This window comes from Centruroides sculpturatus, unplaced genomic scaffold (assembly GCF_000671375.1).
Source record: "Centruroides sculpturatus isolate CEXI.00-Female unplaced genomic scaffold, Cexi_2.0 scaffold1663, whole genome shotgun sequence".
Lineage (NCBI taxonomy): Eukaryota > Metazoa > Arthropoda > Arachnida > Scorpiones > Buthidae > Centruroides > Centruroides sculpturatus.
Window position 1 is genome coordinate 97,848 of NW_019386018.1, and position 23,373 is coordinate 121,220.

General features: G+C 28.2%; 3 protein-coding genes across 4 annotated transcripts in view; 2 read left to right on the top strand and 1 right to left on the bottom strand.

Annotated features, from left to right (window-relative positions):
* The first annotated feature begins 919 nt into the window (after positions 1-919).
* LOC111613145 lies at positions 920-1,935 on the top strand. Its single transcript, XM_023354460.1, has 2 exons — positions 920-984; positions 1,127-1,935. The coding sequence occupies exon 2, from the start codon at positions 1,219-1,221 to the stop codon at positions 1,783-1,785; it is 567 nt and encodes a 188-aa protein (XP_023210228.1). The 5' UTR covers positions 920-984; positions 1,127-1,218; the 3' UTR covers positions 1,786-1,935.
* A 1,812-nt stretch (positions 1,936-3,747) lies between these two features.
* On the bottom strand, positions 3,748-12,262 carry LOC111613149 (protein kinase C iota type-like). Of its 2 annotated transcripts, XM_023354463.1 has the most exons (20): positions 12,127-12,262; positions 12,005-12,037; positions 11,865-11,933; positions 11,685-11,801; positions 11,564-11,620; positions 11,240-11,395; positions 9,928-9,966; positions 9,706-9,846; positions 9,431-9,496; positions 9,269-9,379; positions 9,080-9,202; positions 8,635-8,730; positions 8,377-8,547; positions 7,575-7,669; positions 7,345-7,481; positions 6,383-6,468; positions 6,234-6,309; positions 5,967-6,062; positions 4,093-4,169; positions 3,748-3,972 (listed from the first exon to the last, which is right to left on the bottom strand). In XM_023354463.1, the coding sequence occupies exons 1-20, from the start codon at positions 12,181-12,183 to the stop codon at positions 3,892-3,894; spliced, it is 1,884 nt and encodes a 627-aa protein (XP_023210231.1). In that variant the 5' UTR covers positions 12,184-12,262; the 3' UTR covers positions 3,748-3,891. The 2 variants fall into 2 exon arrangements, with proteins under 2 accessions (XP_023210231.1, XP_023210232.1); XM_023354464.1 differs by lacking the exons at positions 12,005-12,037; positions 12,127-12,262 and having other exon boundaries at positions 11,701-11,801; positions 11,865-11,883.
* Positions 12,263-17,473: 5,211 nt separating this feature from the next.
* The window catches only part of LOC111613152 (nucleolar pre-ribosomal-associated protein 1-like), an 11,341-nt gene continuing 5,441 nt past the window's right edge, over positions 17,474-23,373 (top strand). The window contains exons 1-3 of the mRNA XM_023354467.1: positions 17,474-17,486; positions 18,923-19,062; positions 20,187-20,291. Coding sequence (XP_023210235.1) covers positions 17,474-17,486; positions 18,923-19,062; positions 20,187-20,291 — 258 coding nt within the window. The remainder of the gene's footprint in view (positions 17,487-18,922; positions 19,063-20,186; positions 20,292-23,373) is intronic.

Genomic DNA, 23,373 nt, shown 5'->3' on the forward strand with positions numbered 1-23,373 from the left:
ACAATGTCTTTTAATCAAAATTACATGTAAAACAGCGATAAATCCGCATAGAACGTTTCCGAACAGCCAATAAGAAACATTTCCTGTTTAAAAATTATGGCAGTTTGCGCCGTAAACCTTATTGAGCCTGGATTTATGGTAATAATTATTAATAAAGAAACACTAATTTATTGGGCCTATATTCAAGAAAACCTTGGCTGACATAATGTAAATTACATAACGTCATTTATATTAGCTGATTCTTCCTGTAATATAATTACTTTATTCACCAAGAACTTCGAAAAGGGGCAAAATTTTTCACCGGTTTTATTTTCCGGCTGTTATATATACATAAGAAGGGAAAGTATTCAAATCCTGTGAGATTTGACCCTTCGGGATTTTTGCAAATTTCCGTGTTTTAAGACCTCCTGACCTCCTATTTCGTTTAATATCTCAGGATGGAGTAATGATGAAGAATCGAAATTTGGCAAGATAGCTTCTATATAAGTGGAATTGATGCTATTAAATTTTGATGGTTTATGGTCGAAGGGGTGAGAAGAAAAATGAGTGTCATTTGGACGATTTATAAACAATCAATAATTCTGTAACAGAAAATAACATGAAAAACTAGTTCATATCTCCCAAATCTGGACGAATTTTGCATAGTTACTCTCTGCAATCCTTCAAAAAATGTGCATTACTTTAATACTCGGACTCTCATTCTTTCCTCTGATTTTTTTTTCCTTTCTGTATGCATAACACCGGAAAAATAAAACATCGAAATTTTATATGAAATCAAATAAAAAATTTATTATCTTCTATTGTTTAGAGCTTTAGATACTTATAAATTCATCTTATATCATTTTCAACAAGAAAAAACGTAATATTGTTAAGCATCGTTATTATTATTATTATTTAATAATTGTTTATAAAATATGAACGATGTCTTTATTCATAAAGATTTGCTTCTTTTTAATAATTCTAAATAAGACTTTCTCGCTTTCTGTAAGTGAAACATTGTACAGAAATCTACTTGCTATTGGAAATGAGCAGAGTTCAAACATGGATGACTCTGACGAAATCAATAGATATAATAAATATAAAAAAATTATAGAAGATATAGAAATAATTCAAAAACTCATTTCAGAAATTAAAGCAAAGAGAAAGATCGAAGGTCTTAAAAGTGGACAGTCCCAAATAACCACAGAAACAGGGTTATATGTAACCAAGAAACCACCCATGTTTGATACCAGCGCAATGAATGACATCATAATTGTCGGATACTGTTTAGCAATGTCTGCCATCTTCATAATCGGATTCTTCATCCTCATCAAATCGAATAAGCACATGGTAAAAACTGTGGCATCTCCCGAAGACACCATCAGATGGCAGAGACGAATTAGTAAATTGCAAGCAGAAAAGATGAAATCGAAAAGCATCGTCCATACTGAACCTCCATCATCTATACAAATACCATTCGATTCTATAAAGGAACAAGAAGATAATGAAGAGTTACAACTGTTAAAAATTTGCATGAAGGACGAAGACATAACGAGTAAGAAAGATACGAGTATTAATGTAGGAAACGTTGATCTTCAAACCAGTATCTGTGAAGATGTTAATATTAAAGGTGAAACACCTTTAAGTGTTTTAGAAGAATCTGTTTACGAATTTATTGAACAACCTACAAGTAAAGAAATTAAGATAAGTGGAGAAGATGAAGGCAACGAAGAAGAATCGGAATATGAAATTTTAGAATACGAGTTTTTTGAAGGAGAAGAAGGAGAATATGATGAGATTGATTAAATTAATTGTAAACGGAATAAATAATTAATCCATTCCTTATAAATTAGTTATGACATATATATTACTAATATGAGACTCTTTTGTTATAAGATAATTTTTATTTGTATATGTTACTTATATTACGGTTTGCGATTGCATAATTATTTAATAAGTTTCATGCAATTAAATAAGTAAAATATTATATACTGTATATATATATATATATATATATAGAATATGAAATGTATTCTACTGTGATTTTATTATATTTATAAACAATTTATTTCCTGCTCAATACACATCATACTTATACATTATTATTGTTATTTATTAAATTAAAATAATAATATATTATAAGTGGCTTATGACTAATACTGTATAATTAAAATATATTTATTATTCACCAATGATTTCAATATCAAATTCTATTTTATATATTTTATGTTCTAAATTACAAATCTATTATAATTTACAATACTTTTCATTAAAATAAAGTAAATTTATATAATTAACAACTTTCATATCAGATATTGTGTATCACATATTATAAATATTAAACTATATCAATACATAATTAATTTATGTATACTGATTTTATTAATTTAAATGTTAAGCAATTTGGACTGTTTTATGAACTGTTATATCATCCGAATATAAAATAAAAATTTTACATACATAGATGATTGTTAATACTTCACTTACCTCAAATAAATAGTTGCTGTTGGTAGCTTTCCAGTTTTCTCTTTTCACTTTTGTTTCCCAAAGTTTACGACGTGCAGGATATTTTGGTAAAACTTTACAGGATGTCCTAGAATTTTAGAAGAGATTTTTGAAAAAGAATCTTCAAAAATTTGGCTAGAGTTTGTACACAATCAAGCAGCTCTTTTTCAAAATGCTGTAAAATTTATTGAAGGTGACAAAATTTCGGTAATAGAAGTAGCAAACGAAATTAAAAATTTTAAATTTCAGTGTCAAGAGCGGTTAGAAAATAATTTCTTCCATTAATCATCCGTAATAGTATAAGTCAGTTAGAAAAACAAGGTGCAATAAATCGCGCAGATTTCACGAATCATGTCAAAAAGTTCTATAGTAATTGCTTAGATTATTTAGAAGAGTGGACAGTACATTACAATGGTATTGAACATTTTCATTGGGTAATGTTAAAACAATAACTTAATTGGGAATATGTGCAAAAATCATTCGATCACATTAGTCAACATTTTCCAGATAGCAATACAGTAGAGCCTCGATTATCCGACCCCCGATTAACCGACACCTCGGTTAACCGACCGTCTTGGTTGGCAAATTTCAAATGTCCGCTACTGATGTGGCGCTACAATATTTGCCTATGTCTTGGCTACTTTAACATTATTTTTACGTGTTTTAGCTGGCAACACTGGCTCGACCATGAAAGGGAGCCAGTATTTAAACGAGGCTTAATTTTCTAATTTTTAACGATACAATAGCGACGATTATTACTGTATTTTAAAAAATTTTTGTTAGACTTAACATCGATGAAAATTCAACGCGAAGTAGGTTAATAGCGATATACTAATATACTAATTACATGGGATATAATAATATAGTCTACTACACTAATAATGGATTTTTTCGTACTTTTCGGTTATCCGACTTTTCAATTATCTGACCAACCTGAGTCCCCAATTGAGTCGGATAATCGAGGCGCTACTATATTTCCGAAAATGATCTTTTTAAAGAGGTATCATTATTTTAAAAATATATTGATAAGGAGAAGGTTAAGTGTTGAGACTTTAAAAGAAATATTACGTGTAAAATATAATTTAACAAATTCTTGTGAAAAATTTTATGACATTTTAATCTCATATCCTGTCCAGCTGGAATGACGGTAAATATAGAACTGAGGAAAAATTTTGATAAATTCATCATTATTAATCATTTACAGGATTAAATTTAAAGACATTTATAAACTGTTAAAATAATTTTATTTCAAATATACTGTGTTACAAAATTTGGAAATCTTTATCACTGGTAACAATAATACAAAAAATTTTCTTAAAAAAATAATAAAAGAAAAGGAGTCTTTTTAATTTCATTTCTTAATATTGACAAAAAAGGAAAAAAAAAATTGTTAAAAACGTTGCACAGCTAAATTAGTTCGTCAGAAAAAATAATATTTTGTTTTAACAGATGATATAAATTGTTCTGACCGATGCGATCTTTAGGATTCTGAACAAGAAATACAATTTATATACAATTTATATACAATACAATTAATATCTTTAACATTCAAGTAGTTTTTTCTTTTTTTTTTTTTATTTCATTACTAAGTTGCTCTTAAATACTTACAATTTTTAAAATTTTCTTCAGAAGATCTTGGATTTCTATATCGACAGTTCTAAGACGAACAAAATTTTCTTTTGATTCTTTAAAAAAGAATAAAAATAAAAATTTACTAATAAATTTTGATAAATTCAAGAAATGCGGCATTTCCTCGATTAAACTCCGAAATTGAAATAAACCCGTTCTTCGAATAAATTCTGGTGCCTGCCGGTGGCCGAGTGGGTAAAACCACTAAACACTTAAACACTAGTAGTTGGTCGTAGATTTGTGCCTGGCCAACGGGCTGACCAAGTAGCGTTTTCCGGGTTTTTTTCACGTTACTAACACCTAAATAGAGACTAGTTTCCCTTAAAAGACCTTCCGGGAGCCATTCCCTCCTCGGCAGATCGCCCATGTGTCGCGTTGCCGTAACCAAATAAACCAATCGAATAAACCCCAAGGGAATAAAGGTGCAATTAAAAATGAACCCCGGGCTTTTTCGGACTCAGGCAAATTTGAAATATGAGACTACGACTCCAATCTTTTCTTTTTTAAAATGTCATCTTATGATTTTTTTATAAGAAAGACACCACTGGGTATCCAAATATTTTAATTTAAAATTTATCTATGAAAAGTTGTAGCAAAATTTACTGTGAGAATCAAAAATGCATATAACGAATCTACCTCGGAAAAACTTTCGAGTATATAAAGAAAATGATTTTTTTTTTATTTAAAATGGTTAACTTTAATTATTTTAAATAAAAAATTAAATCGAATAAAATGCAAAAATTAACTATTTGATGAATGACTAATAAATTGTCCCGTAAAATAGTTTCTTCCGTTCCTGCTACTACCGAAATAGTTAACTTCCTACCGACAGTTGATATGAATATATTCGTTTAAATTAATAAAAGTTATTTTCTGAAAGTATAGAGCACGTCGCGTGCGATACGCATAAATGTCAGTGTGAAATAGCCTTTATAGATGAATATATTTTTGATGTTTAAATTTATCGAAATGTCCGTTTTCTAAGAAATTATTTTAAAAACTAATTTAAAAATATTTTTTATATTTCACATTTTACCAATAGTAAAATTCAAAGTTGCCGGAGTTGGAAGAATTTTACCGATTTCGACTCCGGCGGTTCCAACTCCGACCTCACAACATGCTGTAGCTGTGTTCCATAAATAGTCTATAAATTGTTTCAATCGTTCGGAAAATGTACGAGAAAATAAGATATTTTTTTCAATTTTTACCCACTATCTCTTGTTGTAAGATAAATCTAAACCTCAAAAAACTCCGAGTCTTCAAATAAATCCGAGGGATACATACGTTTTAAAATTAAACCATCCAGGATTTAATCGAAGACATTGCGGTAGTTATTTCATATAATTTAATACAGGTTTAGATTTTTCCCACTTAACTTAAACTGTTTCTTCTCTGGGCCATAGGAGTGCCATATTTACCATTCTTCCATATTCATCGTGGGTTCGACCAGACTCAAAATGGGGGAAGCCAGGTGGTGAGTGACGGCCCGAAGTATCCAGGATAGGCCTGCATAAAATTCCTGGGGAGTTGCTAGCCCAGATATGATTTCGGCTCTTTCAAAATGGTAAACTGATGCCTTAACCAACTCTATCCGGCCGTTACTAGTTTTAGATCGTGTGATACCATTTTTATGTAAGTTTATATAAACTTACATAAAGTCCATATTGCACATGAACTTAATACCGGTATTATATAAAGTACAGGTTCTTGGTTAGTAGCCTAACTAGCGTCCGAGTACTGGATCAAGACCGAATATCAATAAGCTTGTATTCATGTGGTTTTGAAGCCGCTAAGAGCACGAAGTCTAGATCGCCTACGTCTAAAGCCGTTACTAATTTTACAAACCTCCTTACCTTTTAAGATATCTGATTTATCAACATTTTCGGAATTTCCACTAACCAGTAGTTTGTAAGCGATAACGCCAAACGACCAGATATCAATCTCGAAAGCTATAAAAATATAATAAATTAGCTAAGATTTGAAAGCATTATACACAGTGAATATAATTATAGTAACTATATTTATGCAAACTTTATTAGAAATTAAATTCCAATTATCTTATTTAAATTTTTTCGTCGATTTTATACAGTAATTATGAAAGCATTAATTATAATTCTTACAATATTCCGTTACTCCATCCATTTCCGGAGCTCTATATTCATCATTTCCACAGACGTCTTTAGCTAAATTTTCCAACTAAAATATTGTTAATTATAAAATTAATACTTTAAATGTTAAAGATATTCATCAACTTGAAAACGATCTTTACCGAACATAAACCAAAATCAGATAATTTTACTTGACATTCGTCGAAGAGAAGAATACTGGATAGTTGAACGTTGCGATGAATAATTTCTATAAAAATACAAAATATTCATTTAAATCATATTTAATTTCAAAAATAGCTAAATATAAAGGTTAATGAAGTATTGAAATATTTTTAATCTATCGAAGTTTTGGAAAATGAAGATTTGACATTTTCATTGTGAATTTAAACAATTTACAATGAAATAATTAAGGATCTTGGGCAAGAATATGTTAACTCAGTTTCTTTTGAAACATTCTATTGTTAAAAATTCTACGAACATAAGAATATATAACAAATTCAGAACTTTAGGATGATTTACCCAGAAACTTGAAAAAATGAGTTAACGCATCCTTGGCCCAAGATCTTCATTTATTATATCTCAAAAGTCAGAAATTTCATTTAGATGTTTTTGATGGGATTCAAGACTGCAATTAAAACATAAACCCTGATCGAGTAATCACAGATGGCCAAATAACCGAGGCTGTTATTAAGGCATCAACTTATCTCTCTAGGGGACCGGGGGTTCGAATCCCAAGAACTTTTCGAGATGATTTTAGGGAATACGTTGGACGCAGCAGCATCCCCTTTCTAATGATTTTCCCGAGAAAGCTAGGTTTCTCAGGTAGTAAAAAATTTTGTAAGACATATTGTTTGTTTGCTGTACCTCCTGTAAAGATTTTTGGACTCGCAACTATCGGGAGTTTGTCCCAGATATGTTGAGCTCATAATGAGAGCGGCGAGAAGGTAGCGATTACCTTCCCGCTCTCATTATGGGTCTCGCTTGATTTGTGATTGTTTATTATCTTGAATTGTTTCTTCATTATTCTATAACCGATGTAGTATGACATGGAACACGAATACAATAAGTGCAAAAAGTGCAATAAAAAATATATTTTTTTACAAAGAAAAAATTCCAAATTTACTTTTTTTATGTAGAAAATCGATTGCTTTAAAGATTTGCATCAGGATTGTTTTGGCTTCATATAAAATTAAACGTCCAAATTTATTCAAGTGGAAACCGAGATCCGAACCAATTGCATATTCCAAGAGAAAGCAAAAACTAAAACACAAAATACATTTTTATTTACATTTTTAAATACTTAATACATTTATTTACAGTAAGTTTAGATGATAATTTTCTTATCTAACTTACCTGTAACTAGTCTCGAAAGCTTGATACATCTGAATTAAATTGTGTTTTCGTTTGGAAATTTCATAACAATGCTTCTCTGTCATCATTTTTTCTACCTAATTGAAAAGAATTGTTTAATTCAAATTACCTAACAATTTCCTATTTAGAAACTAATTATTTTAACATAAAATAGATTTGGCCGGATGGCCAAGCTGTTAAGGTGACAGTCTGTCGCTCTGGGAACCCGGAATGAGTTTGGACGGGTTAAAAATATCTCACTAATTTTTCAGAGATGTTATTCGTTTGGATATGTCAAGCCCTGGCCCTAACTATTGTGGACTTGGTCTAAACTTAAATGTACTTTTAAAGAAGAAATGTTCTTTAAACTTAAATGTTCTTTTAAAGAAGAAATTTCTACATATATCGTCACCAGGGGGCAACTTCTCTAAAAATCTACATTTTCCAGCGCTACTCTTTAGTAGATAAAAAGAAGAAGAAAACCCCAAAAGAAGGTATGATGGAAGCAAGACAACTGCATGTCACCAGTTCCATTTTCAGAAATTTTATAAAATTTTAATTGGATGTTTTGTGTTTTTAAAAGGACTTTTTGTGAACTTTACGGCGACAAGTAGCCTAAAAAGGAAGGTCAGTCGCCGAAAATGTTTTAGTCTTGGAACACAAGTAATAAATGGTGATCCTTTTTGGACAGTTTTGTCTTTTATTTTATTTAAATGTACTTGCTAAAAAGACCTTACTGCCCACAGAGCGAAAGAGTTTAAAAAAAAAACATGCGCGATCTTACAATTTAAACTTATAAAATTACCTTTTCTTTTGTATTATAGTGCACCTTGGGTAAAACACGAAGTACATAATGAAAAGCTGTAGGTTGATGAAGAACCAACAAAATATATCTTCCTTCATTACCTCCTAATTGTCTCAAAACCATCAATTCAGTTATTTTCCATCTTTTGGGAGATTCGTCATGCAATTTAATCTACTTATCAATGAAAAATTCATGTATCTATACAACGAACTAATTTTATTATTCTTAAATGGCATTCTTTCAATACAAAGCATTTACCAATTCTTTTTCTATTTTTATTCCATGCACGACAGTGTCTACCAAATCACGGAAACGATGTGATGTAGTTGGTTTTAAAGAAATGGTCTTCAAAGACTATTATTAAAAAAATTACAATTTCCATAAAATAAGCAGTAATAAAATGAAAATATAATCATTAACTCATGGATCCGTGCAAGCAAATGAAAAATCAACAATAATAAAAAATTTTCTATAATCTTTCAACATTTTCTTTTTAATAGAGGTTAATTTAATTTTCAATATTTAAAGGAGTAAATAAAAAGTTATCGACATAGGATTACTTCTACTACTAATAATTATATATGTACTATATCAATGATTTTATTAAAGATTAGATATCGTTCAGTTTTTAAAACACAAGTTGTAGAATAAAAATATAAAACTTATAAACTATAATTAACTTATAAAATAAATAAAAATGTACTCTTTCGCTTCGTAAACTCTCTTTGATGTCTTTTTTTAGCAAAATTAATTTCTTCTCAATATCTCTTTGCAATTTTTCTAATGTAATCATAATCGATTCTTTTCTCTCTTCATCTTCATCTTCCTATTCCAGTATAATAGATACGAATGAAACTTAAATTAGCGACTTTAAAAATAAGTACCAATTTACATTTTCTGATATATCCCTCAAGCTAAATTCATCTCGCAAAGATTTCAGTTCTGTATTGAAGATTTGTCTTGTTTCATAAATTTTCTCCTTAATCAGTTCAACATATTCTTCCTTGAAATTATAAAATTTTATTCAGGTAAAATTTTAATTTATAACACTTACTAAATTCAATTTGTCATTGTCATATTCTTCACTATACATTAAAGATGGACACGATCTGTTACTGGACTGTACGAATATAAACATAAATTTAAAATTAATTAATTAACAATTAAACTATTTCATTATATAATTAATGAAAATAATAATATTACTTTATATCTCAAATCAAGTAATATTCTTACTTTTAAATATAATTTATAAATTTACATAAAATAAATTTAATACTATATTACTTTTATAAATTTTATGATAAATTTATTCATAAAAAAACTAACCCCTGGACTGATACCAAGAATAGAATCTTTGTCTATCAAATAAGGTGGTTTAGCATAGAAATGCATATAGTCTATGATATTTATTGGAGATTCAATATTCAGTTTTTCCCATTCATCAAAATTGTATTCAGCATTTTCTTGCTAGAAAATAAAATAAAATAAAATTTTCGCATTATTGATATATATATATATATATACACTATTAGATTTTTAAAAACTTACAGTTTCTATGTAAAAACTTTTAGGAACGTTGACAGTTATCTGAAACATATATCATGCATTAGTTTAACACCAGTACAATGCATTAAGAGTGAGGACACTCTTAATGCATTGTACTAGCAAGCGGTCTTTGTTTCGATGGCCGAATGACTGAAATACTGCCTGCAGCTTTGAGAGATTTTTGAGTTGTATGTGGAGAATCACTTTATATTCAAACTTGAAAAGCCCACTGTAACCAGGTCAATTAGAAGTTGCGGAGTGAAAACCGAGAAACTACGGAGCAATCACAGCTTCTTCATTCAAGTACAGTTGTCACTACGCTAAACAAAATCTGACGAAGCAGCCGCCACATTCTTAAAATTCTGAAGACTGAATCGTGCTGCGAATTGAATTCTCACGAATGTGACATTCGTGAGAATTCAATTCGCAGCACGATTTCATTCTAGTTTCTAGGGCGATAAGTGATCGCTAAGATGTCTAGTGGGTTCGCGCCTCGCCAATGGGCTCACCAGGTAGAGGTTTCGGGTTTTCTTGACGTTTGTAACACCAAAATAAGTGCCAGTTTTCCATACATTGTCCTCCCGGGAGGTATCTAACCTCGGCAGATCGCTCACGTGTCGCATTGCTATATACAAAGAAAAAGCTGTCACCTCTATCCGACCGAATCATTCTGGGGCCCTGACAACTGGTCCCGATCAGATCCCCAGAAAATTTTGTTGACCCACCAGTGAAGCCAAGTGGCAAAAACTTGATAGTTGGTCCCGGATTCGAACAATTTCGAACAGATTCGCAATACAGTATTCCCTGATCTCCGAGATAGCCGCTTGGAGTTTTCCGAGTTTCTTTTACATGTCTAACATTTAAACAGGACCCAGTTTCCCATAGAAAGGCATTTTGCCCATGGCAGATCGCTCTCGCATTGCGTTGCCTTATCCTATACGACAACGAATTTTCGTGATTAGTTTGATCATGAAACAGGAGAGCCTGATAGCAAGACCTCGTGTTTCGCGATCCGGCTATCTCATTTAGGGCTCGGCCTATCTCGTGATGAGCATAAATAAAGACCATTTTAGTTAATATAATAAGAGTATATACTGTTTTGCTCTTATACAATATATATAATGCAATATAGTTTAAATTTTGAACATATATTATGAAATACTGTGTATAATAATAATTATTGTTTATTATACTTAAAATTCAAAATTAAATGGCAAATTCTCATTATGAAATGCAAATTTTCTCTTTTTAACTTTGTATTTCAGAATTTTAAAATGCCAAGATTATCACTAAGTTAATATTTAATTAACAATACCGGAAAGGTCACGTGTTGTTCTTCACGAATTACTTCTTCAGAACTATTTAATAAGAGACTACTCTGTTCCTCGGCAAATGTACCTTCAGGCTCTTCTCTATCACGTAAATTTAAAGATCCAGTCAATGAAGATAAAACTTCTTTATCCAATTCTCTCTAGAATAATAGATTTATAATAAAAAATAATTATTTCAATATTCATTAATTTTATGTCTGTAATTTAAAGTATATTTAAATATTTTCAAACTTATTTTCATTACTTTGTTTAATATTAACAAAATAAAAATAATAAAATTCCGAAGATTACATATAAAGTGACTTTACTTTGGATTCTGTTTGCATTTCATCTATATCTTTATTTTGTTCTCCAGCATTCGAAGCCTATAAAATATAAATAAACAAATAAACATTTTACTGGAGTAGAAGCACGGAATAAAGACCGAACCTGAAATATAATAGACTTTTTAGTATAATAGCGTTTCTGGTTTACATCAGTTCTAACTTCAGCTTGGAGTAAAACGTTTAGGTTTTGATTCTTGTCATTGCAAGAATAGTTCACTCTCTGAAATTAATAATTATTTTAATTCATGTTTATAATTTAGGTTTATCTGAAATTTAAACAAACCGAAATAGATTCTTTAGTCTTTTCTCTTAAGTTGTTTTTATGAATAAAATGCGTATAACTGTCTTCTTTCTAAAATGTAAATAGTAAAGTGATTATAATACATTAGCATGTACTGAAATAAAACTTTTCCTTTCATTTACTTGACTATTATTTTTCTTTGTTTTGATTCTTCCCTAAAGAAAATAAATGTCTATTATTGTCTATTATTGTTTAAACGGAAATTTGGTATTCTTGTAATACTGTATATATTAATATATATTACTTCGTTTATATTCAAAGAGATTGATATATTCTCTTTACAAGACAGTTTTTTAGCCATTTTTCCTTCTAATTTCAGTAAATTCTGATAATTAAAATTGAAAAATCAGGTCAATATTGTTTCAGTTATTATTGTTTCTGATTGTTTCGATATATAAACAATTTTATCAACTATAATATTGATTAAAATTCTTTGAGAATAAAAAATATTTTACAATAATATTGATTAATATAACTAAATATTATTATTATTATTATTCAGAATTCAAAAAGAATAAAAAGTAGAATATAGAATAATATACATCTATAATTTTTTCTCTTTCTGCCCTGTGGACACTAAGAAAACTTTTAAATCATGTTAATTATAGGTTCGGCCAGGCTCACAACGCGAATGGAAAAGAACGGGACCCGACATATTCGAGGGAGGAAGATCATCTCTAAAATTCCTGGAATTGCTCGCCAGGATTCCATTCCGGATCCTCCGGAACGGCCGGCCAACTCCTTAAAAGCCTTAAACATTCGTTTGTCTAAACTTTTCATCTGATGCTCCAATGTAATGATTGGAGCATCAAATGAATCCGCTTCCCAAACCGACTGGAAATCTCAGTAATTTTTCGTGAACGATCTGTCCCGGATAAGTCATGCTCTCTCTCCTCACTACCCTGTCATCCCCAAGTGGACCTAGTCAAACTTACAATGGATATGATAAGAAAGGTTCTCTTGGTACCTAAAGGACCGAAAAAATTCTTTTTTTTTTAACTGAAAAATTTGCTGCTAATATGGGTTATAAACGAAGTAACGATTCATTGTTTAAAAAAAAAAATGAATAGATTCAACTGACTAATCACATTTCGCTTTTTTCATCGTAATAATCTTAAAACTAGTATACTGTATTTACAATAAACATATGATTAGAAAGTTAAACATATATAATCAAATCCTAAATACTTTAAAGTTAGATTTCAGGTTGTCAAGATTCTGTTAGTTCTATTGTTTGAATGATTACAATATCTTATATCTTATTTATCTGTCGGATTAATCGACATAAAGTTCAATTTTATTCCAAAGTAATTAAAAAAATTTAAATTTCAAGAAATAATAATGGTTCATATTACGATTTCTGTTTGACGTCAAATAAAACAAAATCTATTAGAAGAGCGAGCAGACAGAAATGCTAAAGGATTAGTCTGCCGCTTTAGAGGACCCGCATTCGAGTTTGGATAGAATCTATATAAGCTCGAATGCGGGTCCTCTAAAGCGGCAGACTGGTTAATCTATCCGATAGATTAACCGGGGACTGTATTTTGGTTTTAGAAACCAAAGTAATTAACGCCAAATGGTAGAGCAGTTAAGATGATGTACTGCTCTGGTCCTGATTTTGGAAAGAGCATTTTATGCTGCATTTAACCTTCTATGAGTTGAGTATGATCATAAAAAATATATTTTTAAAGCTTATTATTTACTTACGTTATTCTTTTAAAGATTAAAACTTTATAAATCATTAAAAACTATATAAAACAAGGTTTAAATTTTTTTTACACAAAATAAAATTATATTAGAAATAGTATCATAAAATAATTATTACAGACATTTTGATCACAAAGATATTACTGAGATTATTTTTCTCATTACATTAACAAAAATATTGTTGTCACAAAGATCACCGTTTTACCAAAAAATTACCACAGATAATGTTTTTATCAAAACTGTGTAATAAAAACGTTTTTTACAAAATTATAAAAATTTAAAATAAAAGCTTAGCATGATTTTTACCACTGTTTTTTTTTTTTTTTTTTTTTTTTTTTTTAGGGTTAAAAAAATCCCCCCCCTGTTAAGAGCTTTTGGTTCTTGTAAATCCTGAATTATATTTCTATTTTCATAGTAGGATATATCTTCCTTAGTAGGCCACTTCCAATAAGATTTGCTGATTATCATTGTGGTAAGTATGGCACTTTTAGAATCTACTCTCAATATTTTTCCTGGAAATTTTGAACTCTATTGAATCAGCCATGTTAATAATTCAATTAGGTTCAATGCCATCCAATGTATGTGCCAAATTCTTGCAAAATTCGTCTATAGTTTCAGTAGAAATTGTATCTCTTCTTACTGTGATATTAGCGGAAGTTTGTATAGGTTGCTCCTATTTGCATTGTAAAAATCCTTTTATAAAATTATATCCAAGTAAATTATCTCTAAGCCGACGAATTTTTGCTCCTTTATGGTCTAAATAAATCCTTTATGGCATGTCATAATTCAGTTGTTGTACTGGGAAATCCAATTCTGATGCCAGAATAAGATGGTAATTAATGAATTTTTCCTCTTCTGTAGTCAAAACTGTCTGACCTCCTTTCGAAAGATGATTTCCATTAATTTTATTTTGTAAAATTGTCCTTGCAATGTTGAAGTAAGAACTAGTTTCTCATTGTGACATTCTACCAGATTTGACATCAACTGCAGCTTGTATTGTTTGTTCACTTTGAACAACATATCGTGTTACCCCACTTTTAGGCATATAATGCCTTGGCATCATTTCTAAAGATATAACAACATTGTTTTAACATAATAAATATAATAATTCATTCATATAATACACAAAATAGTAAAAAACTAACCTTTTCAGTTGTCTGTTGATTACTTCTTACTGCAGGATGCCATGGTAGAAAACAGCGCCATTTACAACTTTTATTCTTTTTTGCAAGTGACTGTGACCATTATTAGCCACATTCACCTTACAGAAAAGCTTTCGTAATATAATAGCAGTTGATGAAAAACTAATTATGCTCCATCTTTGTAAATTTTTAAAATTGAAACTAGAGGCATTGATAATTATTTTAGCAAAATATAGAACTAAATGCATTCACCATTTTTTTCTAGGTTAATTTTTATCATCATTGTGGTAAAATATAAAAAGTAACTAAAAGTAAATGAATTCAAAGATTTATATATATATATATATATTTTTTTTTTTCTATAAAACAAATTGATATCCAATTCAAAAATTTCAACTACATTACAATTACAGTATTTTATATTTCGAAAGTTGTAAGAATTTATTATTGTTGTTTAATATTTTGGCTACAATCATCTACATGAGCCAAAGTCACTCTGTTTTAAGGAATTTAAGATACTCGAATGCATCTTAATTAATTAAAATTAAAACTGAATTTTTCTTACTGTCACGGCTTCTTAAATATTAATATCTTCAAAGTGACGGCCGAATAGCCGAGCGGTCAAGGTGGCAGCCTACCGCTCTGAGAACCCGGGATCGAATCCGAACGGGTCGATAAATTCCCAAGAATTTTTCGGGGAGTGGTCCGTTCGGATATGTCGGGCCCCGACCCTCACCACCTGGCAGCCCCATTGTAGGCCTGGCCGAACCCATAATGGGCATGCAAAAAAGAGGCCCTCTTAATGCCAATAGGGCGGAAAAAGTTAAAAAAATATATATTCAAAGTAATTGAACAAGAAAAAACAAATTGCATCATAAATATTTATAAACAAACAATTTTACTTGAATATGAACATAGATTTTGAATATATATACAAATTCTACCTTCGATAACGAATATTCAGAAATTAAAAAAAATAAAATTTATTTATGAAGTCCAAATACATTTTATTTATTATTATTATTATTTATTATTATCTCTCTGAAATTTATTCCGTATTAATAAAAAAATTAATCTAAAATACTTTGATATCATTAGATGGCAACTTTAACAATAATGAATGTCTCCATTTCCTGTTATTAGCGGAAGTATCAAATAGAAAGAAAAAGATACACGTGGTTATAATGTTGTCAGGGGAAAATTTTATGAAATCGTTGGTACAGCAAAATGATGTGTATACAAGTAAGATATTGAAAGAAATTAAATTATTTAACAATGTTCAACATATTAAAATTGTGAATTTTAAAATTTTAATGATGTTAACAAAACTCTATAAATTTACTGTTTAATAATGCTTGAATGTGTATAGATGTAAATTCTATTTTTAAGAAATTATTTATCTTTACAATTATATTTAATTACATATTAACTATAATTTCTTCATATAGACTTAAACAGATAAAAGTGTTATTAATTTATTATTTAATAAGAGTTCTCTTTTATTTAAAGAATTTTATCTTATAATGTTTAATATGTGTATCAAGTAATGCTTTGATAATATTTTTCTCTTTGTTTTAGAGAAATGAATGCTTATTATTGCATCAAATTACTATTTTTTTAAATAAAATTATATTTAAAGATATAGCATATAGATATAGATTTTTCTCTGCATATACTAACAATCGCTTCAACAATATTAATTCTAAAGCTGACAACATAAAACTTCTAAATCACGATCCAAACGTTTTACAAACTGACCTTAGAATTCTTTCTTTGGCTTTTAGTAAATTTAAAAATTAATATCCGTAAAACCATAGTGATGTGTTTCTCTTTGATTAGAGATCCACCGCCTCCACATTTCTACATCTACAGTATAATCATATTCTAAATTATGTAACTTTGTTTAGTAATCTGGGAGTCATTTTTGACAGTAAATTAACTTTTAAAGATCATATAGAAAAAACAGCAAAATCTTTTGCAATCTACTGAGGAATCTTATAGCGCTTTTTTAAACCCATGCCATCAAAAACTGTCTTAAGGACAATATTTTTTACAAACTTCCAGTCCTTAATAGATTATTGCTTACCAATCTGGGCTATGGCATCTCCTTTACTAAATAAGGTTATTAAAGAAATACACAAAGTTTATCTCCTTTTAAACAAATTTTGCCATCTCCCTTACACTAATAATGCTAATGTCTCTAGAGTCAGACTGGGACTACCCAATTTTAAAGAAAGAGTAAAGTATTTCAACTGAATTTTAACTTATAAATATTTTAATGGCATCATAAACATTTACTGGCTCATGTTGAAAGTTCCTTCTTGAGTAACTATATTTCAATCATGTTTACATGCCCCTTTTTATCGTTTAGCATTATGTCACATCCTTTTTTTTTATCGAACTATCAATCATATGTCGTCCATCAAACATCACCTTCGTGACTTCATAAAATATAAACATCTCTGTCAATGTTTTTTACATAATGTATGATTTGTAACTTCTCTTTTCACATGTATATTTCTTTTTAAAATATTTTAATATGTTTTTCTTTTTTGTTATTCTTGATTGTATTCATTGTATTTTGGGGTATATTATGTTAATTGAAGGATGGAAATCTTTTGTCAATGACGACAGTTCCAATAATATGTAAAATAAATAAAATAAAATAAATAGTATGTAGTTAAGTGATGATGCCCAGAAAACTTTATATGACATAATTACTACATAAAAAATTTCACTAATATGAAGGAATATGGTATAATCTTATTTGTTATTTAAGTAATTTGCAAAGAATTATGATGATTATTATTTTGTAATGTAATTTATATTCCAATTAAGATCAGATTATATTCTGTGCAATAATCATTTTTAGAATCAGATATTGATGGGTGACACAGAGAGACAACTGTTTCAGGTGCCAAATTGGAAGAGACGCTAAAAAGGCATCATAATGTTTATAGAAATATAAGTACATTGGTACTGTTCTTAGCTTACCTCGGGTACCAAAATTATTTGAAATAGTCCATTTACAATATTGCTCTTATTAAAAATAACTTTTACTTTCAAATCTTTTTAAGTTATCTAATTTTTAGATTATAACATTATAATTATGTATATTTCAATTGCTTCTCATAATTTTTGTTGACCAAAAAACATTTTAAATTCTTTCAAACCTATACATGTTGCATATTATTTTATTAGCCCAGTGTGAGGATAATCAAAAATCAGAAAATATGAGAAAAGTCACTTTTTATAGAATATGAAATGTACCAAAGGTACAAATTTTCCCATAGACTTTTGATAGTTTTTGTGGGAAATTTCAAAATCAGATGAGAATTGCTATGGCAACTCAGAAGCCATAAAATTTTTCAGATTAAGATTGCAGAAGTATTGATAATTTCTTCATTTGATGATCATGAAATTTTACTTATCAACTTTCAACAAATTTTAATCTAATGACAAACATTTGTGTACTATAACAGTTACTGATCTGAGTAATCCATTGTTTTTGAATCCTTTTGCTCAATAGAATTGTATAGCAAACACTGGTTTTCCCAATTAAGAATAAATTGATTTTCAATTTTGCTTAATATGTTCATATTAACTTATTATACAATTTAAGTCAATTATTTGTCATGCTAATTAGAAATTGCTTTTATTAGCTAAAGCATCTTTGAATTAAAATGCAAAGAGATCATTCAAACACGGTCAAATATATTTGAATTTTAAATTACATTACATGAGTATATGTGTATACAGAATACCCAAATACATAACCACAGTTAATTTGATAAAGTTGCCAAAATATGTAAAATACTATGTGCCATCCAAATTCAAATATTGGTTGGTGGTATAGTAGATTTTTGAAAATGCAACTTTTATTAATTTTTAAAAGAAATTTATTAAAAAACACTAAAATATATAATTCTATATTACAGACAACTATTATGATGATGATGATGATGCATCATTACAAGATTTTTTTATGTTAATTAGTATAGTTTTGCTATACTTCAGTGAAAAAATGACTTTGTTTTAGTTCAAATACATCATTTAGTGTTAAGTTAATTAATTTAAAGGTTATATAAGGAAGATTATATAGACAATTCTGTTTTATCATTTATAATTTAAGTTTCTGAATTTTTGTTATGTGCTACAATTATAGATTATATTATTCTAAAACTATTTCAGATTTGAAGCAGTTTATTGTAGAAGCTCAGGAATATTCTAAAGATAATTCAAATAATGATATTGTAGAAGAATATCTTCAATATTCAGGAAATTGCTCAGAATTACTTGACTTATTGCAAGGAAAGAAAAAATCATCTGAGGTAAATTTTAAAATCACCATATTATTATTTGAATGACAATACATAGAAACTTTTAAAATAAAAAATGTATAACGTTTACAAAGAAAACAATAGGGATAATAGTTTGAACTAAATTTATTTTACTTAACTGATGGATAACAAATTAAAATCTAGTGAAGTAAAATAAAAGTAATATCAAATTTCAGTTAAGTAAATATTACTAAACTACTAAATTTATCAGAATTTATTGTTACACTAAATTTTATCCATTGTTTATATTCTTATTTATCTAAGAATAATTAAAATATAATTCTGCACTAGTGACTTGATAGAATGTGGACAGCCTGTAGACTTCAATAAACATTTCAGCCTTTTCAATAATGCTGCTTTTATTTCATCTTTTATTGTAGGCTACTGAGTTAAATTGGCAGTTAATAGCATAGTTCAAAATCATTTGGCTCAATTTACAATATTTTAATGGCTGTGCCTATACTTTGTACTTGGCATTGCATAAACACTGCTTAATCTATAGATTTCTTAGTATGAGAAATATCAGAACAAAATGGATGTTAGAGGTGTCTGAACAGGACAAACAGTAAGTTGATAAACATATTACATGGATTGTTCATACATGTAACAGACAGGTTCCTTCTTACAATGCATTCAAATTTTTTTGAACTTGAAGTCACCAGTGTATGTGCAACAAGTATATAAATCCATTAATAATTTATTTTGTCAGACAGAGGGCATGTCCCATGAGCATGAGCTTGATTATGCCTCTTGATTCTCCATTATAGATTATTATTTTGTGTAGAATTATCATATAATAACTGATAATTATAATTATCAATAATATTACTCTTCTTATTTTTCACAAGAATATAGTAAATCTTCTAATTCTCTAGTTTTTTTAACTTGAATTTTCTAAAAATAAGAAGGGAGGAGATTAAATATTTACAGATAGTTATTATTCTAAGTTGTAAAACTTTATCCTTCTTTTTTATTTTGATTATATGTTTTTATAATTAATTAAGCTTAAAATGATTTATCTATCAAAAAACATTAATAATATTCTTTAATAAGTTTAATATAATTTAATGTAAGAAGATTGATTAATAATCATTTATACTTCTGTTTATTTCTAGATGACATTAATATTCAATGTTATAGAACATATTTTATTGAGAATTTCTGAAGATTTGACTTCCTATGAGAAAGTTGGATATGAAATAGTGCAAAAGATTTTAAGAGTTAGAATAAATAATATTTATCATTTATTAAATCCAAATAATAAGTTTCATCAAATTAAATCTTCTTTGAAATTGTTGATAGCAATAGTCACTCAGGGAACTCAGTGTGCTAGAGATATTATGACTATATTTAATTTTCAAAATGAAAATTTTTTAGAAACAATAAATAGAAGGAATATTAAAGTAAATTTCAGTTAAGTAAATATTACTAAACTACTAAATTTATCAGAATTTATTGTTACACTAAATTTTATCCATTGTTTATATTCTTATTTATCTAAGAATAATTAAAATATAATTCTGCACTAGTGACTTGATAGAATGTGGACAGCCTGTAGACTTCAATAAACATTTCAGCCTTTTCAATAATGCTGCTTTTATTTCATCTTTTATTATAGGCTACTGAGTTAAATTGGCAGTTAATAGCATAGTTCAAAATCATTTGGCTCAATTTACAATATTTTAATGGCTGTGCCTATACTTTGTACTTGGCATTGCATAAACACTGCTTAATCTATAGATTTCTTAGTATGAGAAATATCAGAACAAAATGGATGTTAGAGGTGTCTGAACAGGACAAACAGTAAGTTGATAAACATATTACATGGATTGTTCATACATGTAACAGACAGGTTCCTTCTTACAATGCATTCAAATTTTTTTGAACTTGAAGTCACCAGTGTATGTGCAACAAGTATATAAATCCATTAATAATTTATTTTGTCAGACAGAGGGCATGTCCCATGAGCATGAGCTTGATTATGCCTCTTGATTCTCCATTATAGATTATTATTTTGTGTAGAATTATCATATAATAACTGATAATTATAATTATCAATAATATTACTCTTCTTATTTTTCACAAGAATATAGTAAATCTTCTAATTCTCTAGTTTTTTTAACTTGAATTTTCTAAAAATAAGAAGGGAGGAGATTAAATATTTACAGATAGTTATTATTCTAAGTTGTAAAACTTTATCCTTCTTTTTTATTTTGATTATATGTTTTTATAATTAATTAAGCTTAANTATTTTTTTTTTATCTCCAACTAGCAGATGTACCAGCACTTCCTGGGCTAAAATAATCAAACTTCTAACGATTTTAATTTTCAATACTTATCCTTATTACTTTCTGCCCAGGAAAAACCGGATATTTCTGCTAGTAGTTCTTAAAAAAATAGACATGTTTTAAAAATTCAGAGAATTACATTTGTTCTTCTTGAGAAAGTATCAAGGGAAAAAATTAAGAAAAACATAGTACATATTAAGAAAAATATGAAATAATCAATTCATCACTAGAAATGTCAAACAGTTTCAAAAATTACATGTTTTTATTAGTTGGTGGCTATATACATTGAATAAATTTTTGTTGCATTGTCAACAAATAGTTTTTTTAATTTTTTGGTTCTCTTAATGGAGTCAGTTTTTATTTAATTTATGTATGTTTTTTTTTTTGTAGACTTTGTTTCATTATATTTTACAGAAATATTCACAAAAATTAAAGAATTTCTCTCAAACAATAAAAATAATTAAAAAATAAAACTAATTTTTAGAAGAACAAACTGTAACAAAGTAATTTTTCAAGAGGCAATAATTATATTTCAAAGATATATTAAAATTTGATGGGAAAAAATAATTTTTGAAATACTTTCAAAATATTTACACATTACTTGGTTTTATGAAGGAAAGGGTGTGAATTTAGTAAATTGCTTTTGTTTAGTGAAATTTAGTAAATAAAGTAAATTACTTTTGTTAGGTGAAAGAACACTGATTAAATGCAGTGATGGGTAAGTCTGAGTTCACAAAATTTCTGAACTGAAATGAAACTTGACTTGTACCTTGGAATTGAGATTCATATGATGTTGCAGAATGTTGTTAGTAGAAAAACTTTTAAAATAACTAATTTTTGCTACAGCAATATCTATAACTAGAAACCTGTAGATGTCACTGTGGTTATAATTCCAAATCAAAATCTATTGTAATTTTTTTATATAATATCCATTTATAATCATGTAATATTTGAAGTAACAAATAATTGAAATTGTAATAGAATGAAAATAATGAATAGAAGATGAATACAATTGAAATAATTATAATAGAAATTAATTTGTTTTCTAAAAAAGTCTGTTTCAATTCAACTTATAACAAATACTAACAATAGTGATATCACTATTCCCCAGTCAATACTACAAGAATTTAGTTACAATTCTTGCAGTGAGCATAGATAAGAAGTGTATCAGTATTTATCATAGTAAGAAATAATTCTGCATTACTAAATGTAAACAGTGCAGAACTCAACTCACTTAAGACTAAAGTATGCTCCAAGCCTCCAGTGTAGATATGAGTAACAAAAAGTGAACCTGCTCATCTTTAATTAAATGGAAAAACACAGCGAGTTGCACACCATTATTTAGGTCATGTGTTAATAATAATTAAATTGTTTTATCAGTTTATTATTTTCAAAGTGGAAACTACTGAATATGATGTTAACTGTATTGTGATGTTTTTTGGTCTATATGAAGTGATGTTATAAATTTTTCTAAAATAAACTTTTATGGTCATTTTGAAAAAATTTGTGGCCTTCATGAATTTTTCTATAGAATATGATGGAACTGGTTTGTAGGAAATTATATAAATAAAAAAATTAAGATAAATTTTTTAAAGAAAAGTCAAGAGGGGAAAGAACAGAATTTAACATTGCTGCAAATTCTAACACAGAGATGTCTGCAAAGCCTCACACAGGTACAACATTGCCACAAACAAAGAAAATTTTTCTTTTATAGATAGATAGAATCAAATAATCTGAAATAATTTCTAAAATATTTTCAATAAAATTATAATTATATTGTCTTTTTTCAACTCATTTAATATTAAGTTATATAATATTCATGAAACTTTAGATTTAACAAAACATAAATCATAACTGACTGAATTTTTCAATTAAGACTTTAAATTTGAAGACAGATATTTTAACAAGTGAGATTGGAAAGTTTTACACAAATCTATAATTCTCTAATTTAAAAATAAATAATAGAGAAAATTAAAACAAGATATATTTTTGGATATGTCGGGCCCCGACCCTC

Excerpts from the sequence above, each read along its gene's own strand:
- LOC111613145 (XM_023354460.1), top strand. The coding sequence starts at position 1,219 with ATGTTTGATACCAGCGCAATGAATGACATCATAATTGTCGGATACTGT.
- LOC111613149 (XM_023354463.1), bottom strand. The coding sequence starts at position 12,183 with ATGGCTAAAAAACTGTCTTGTAAAGAGAATATATCAATCTCTTTGAAT. Across the intron at positions 9,847-9,927 it reads AAAGTTTTTACATAGAAACT|CAAGAAAATGCTGAATACAA; the intron begins GTAAGTTTTTAA and ends TTTATTTTCTAG. Across the intron at positions 9,497-9,705 it reads TTCTTGGTATCAGTCCAGGG|TCCAGTAACAGATCGTGTCC; the intron begins GTTAGTTTTTTT and ends ATATTCGTACAG.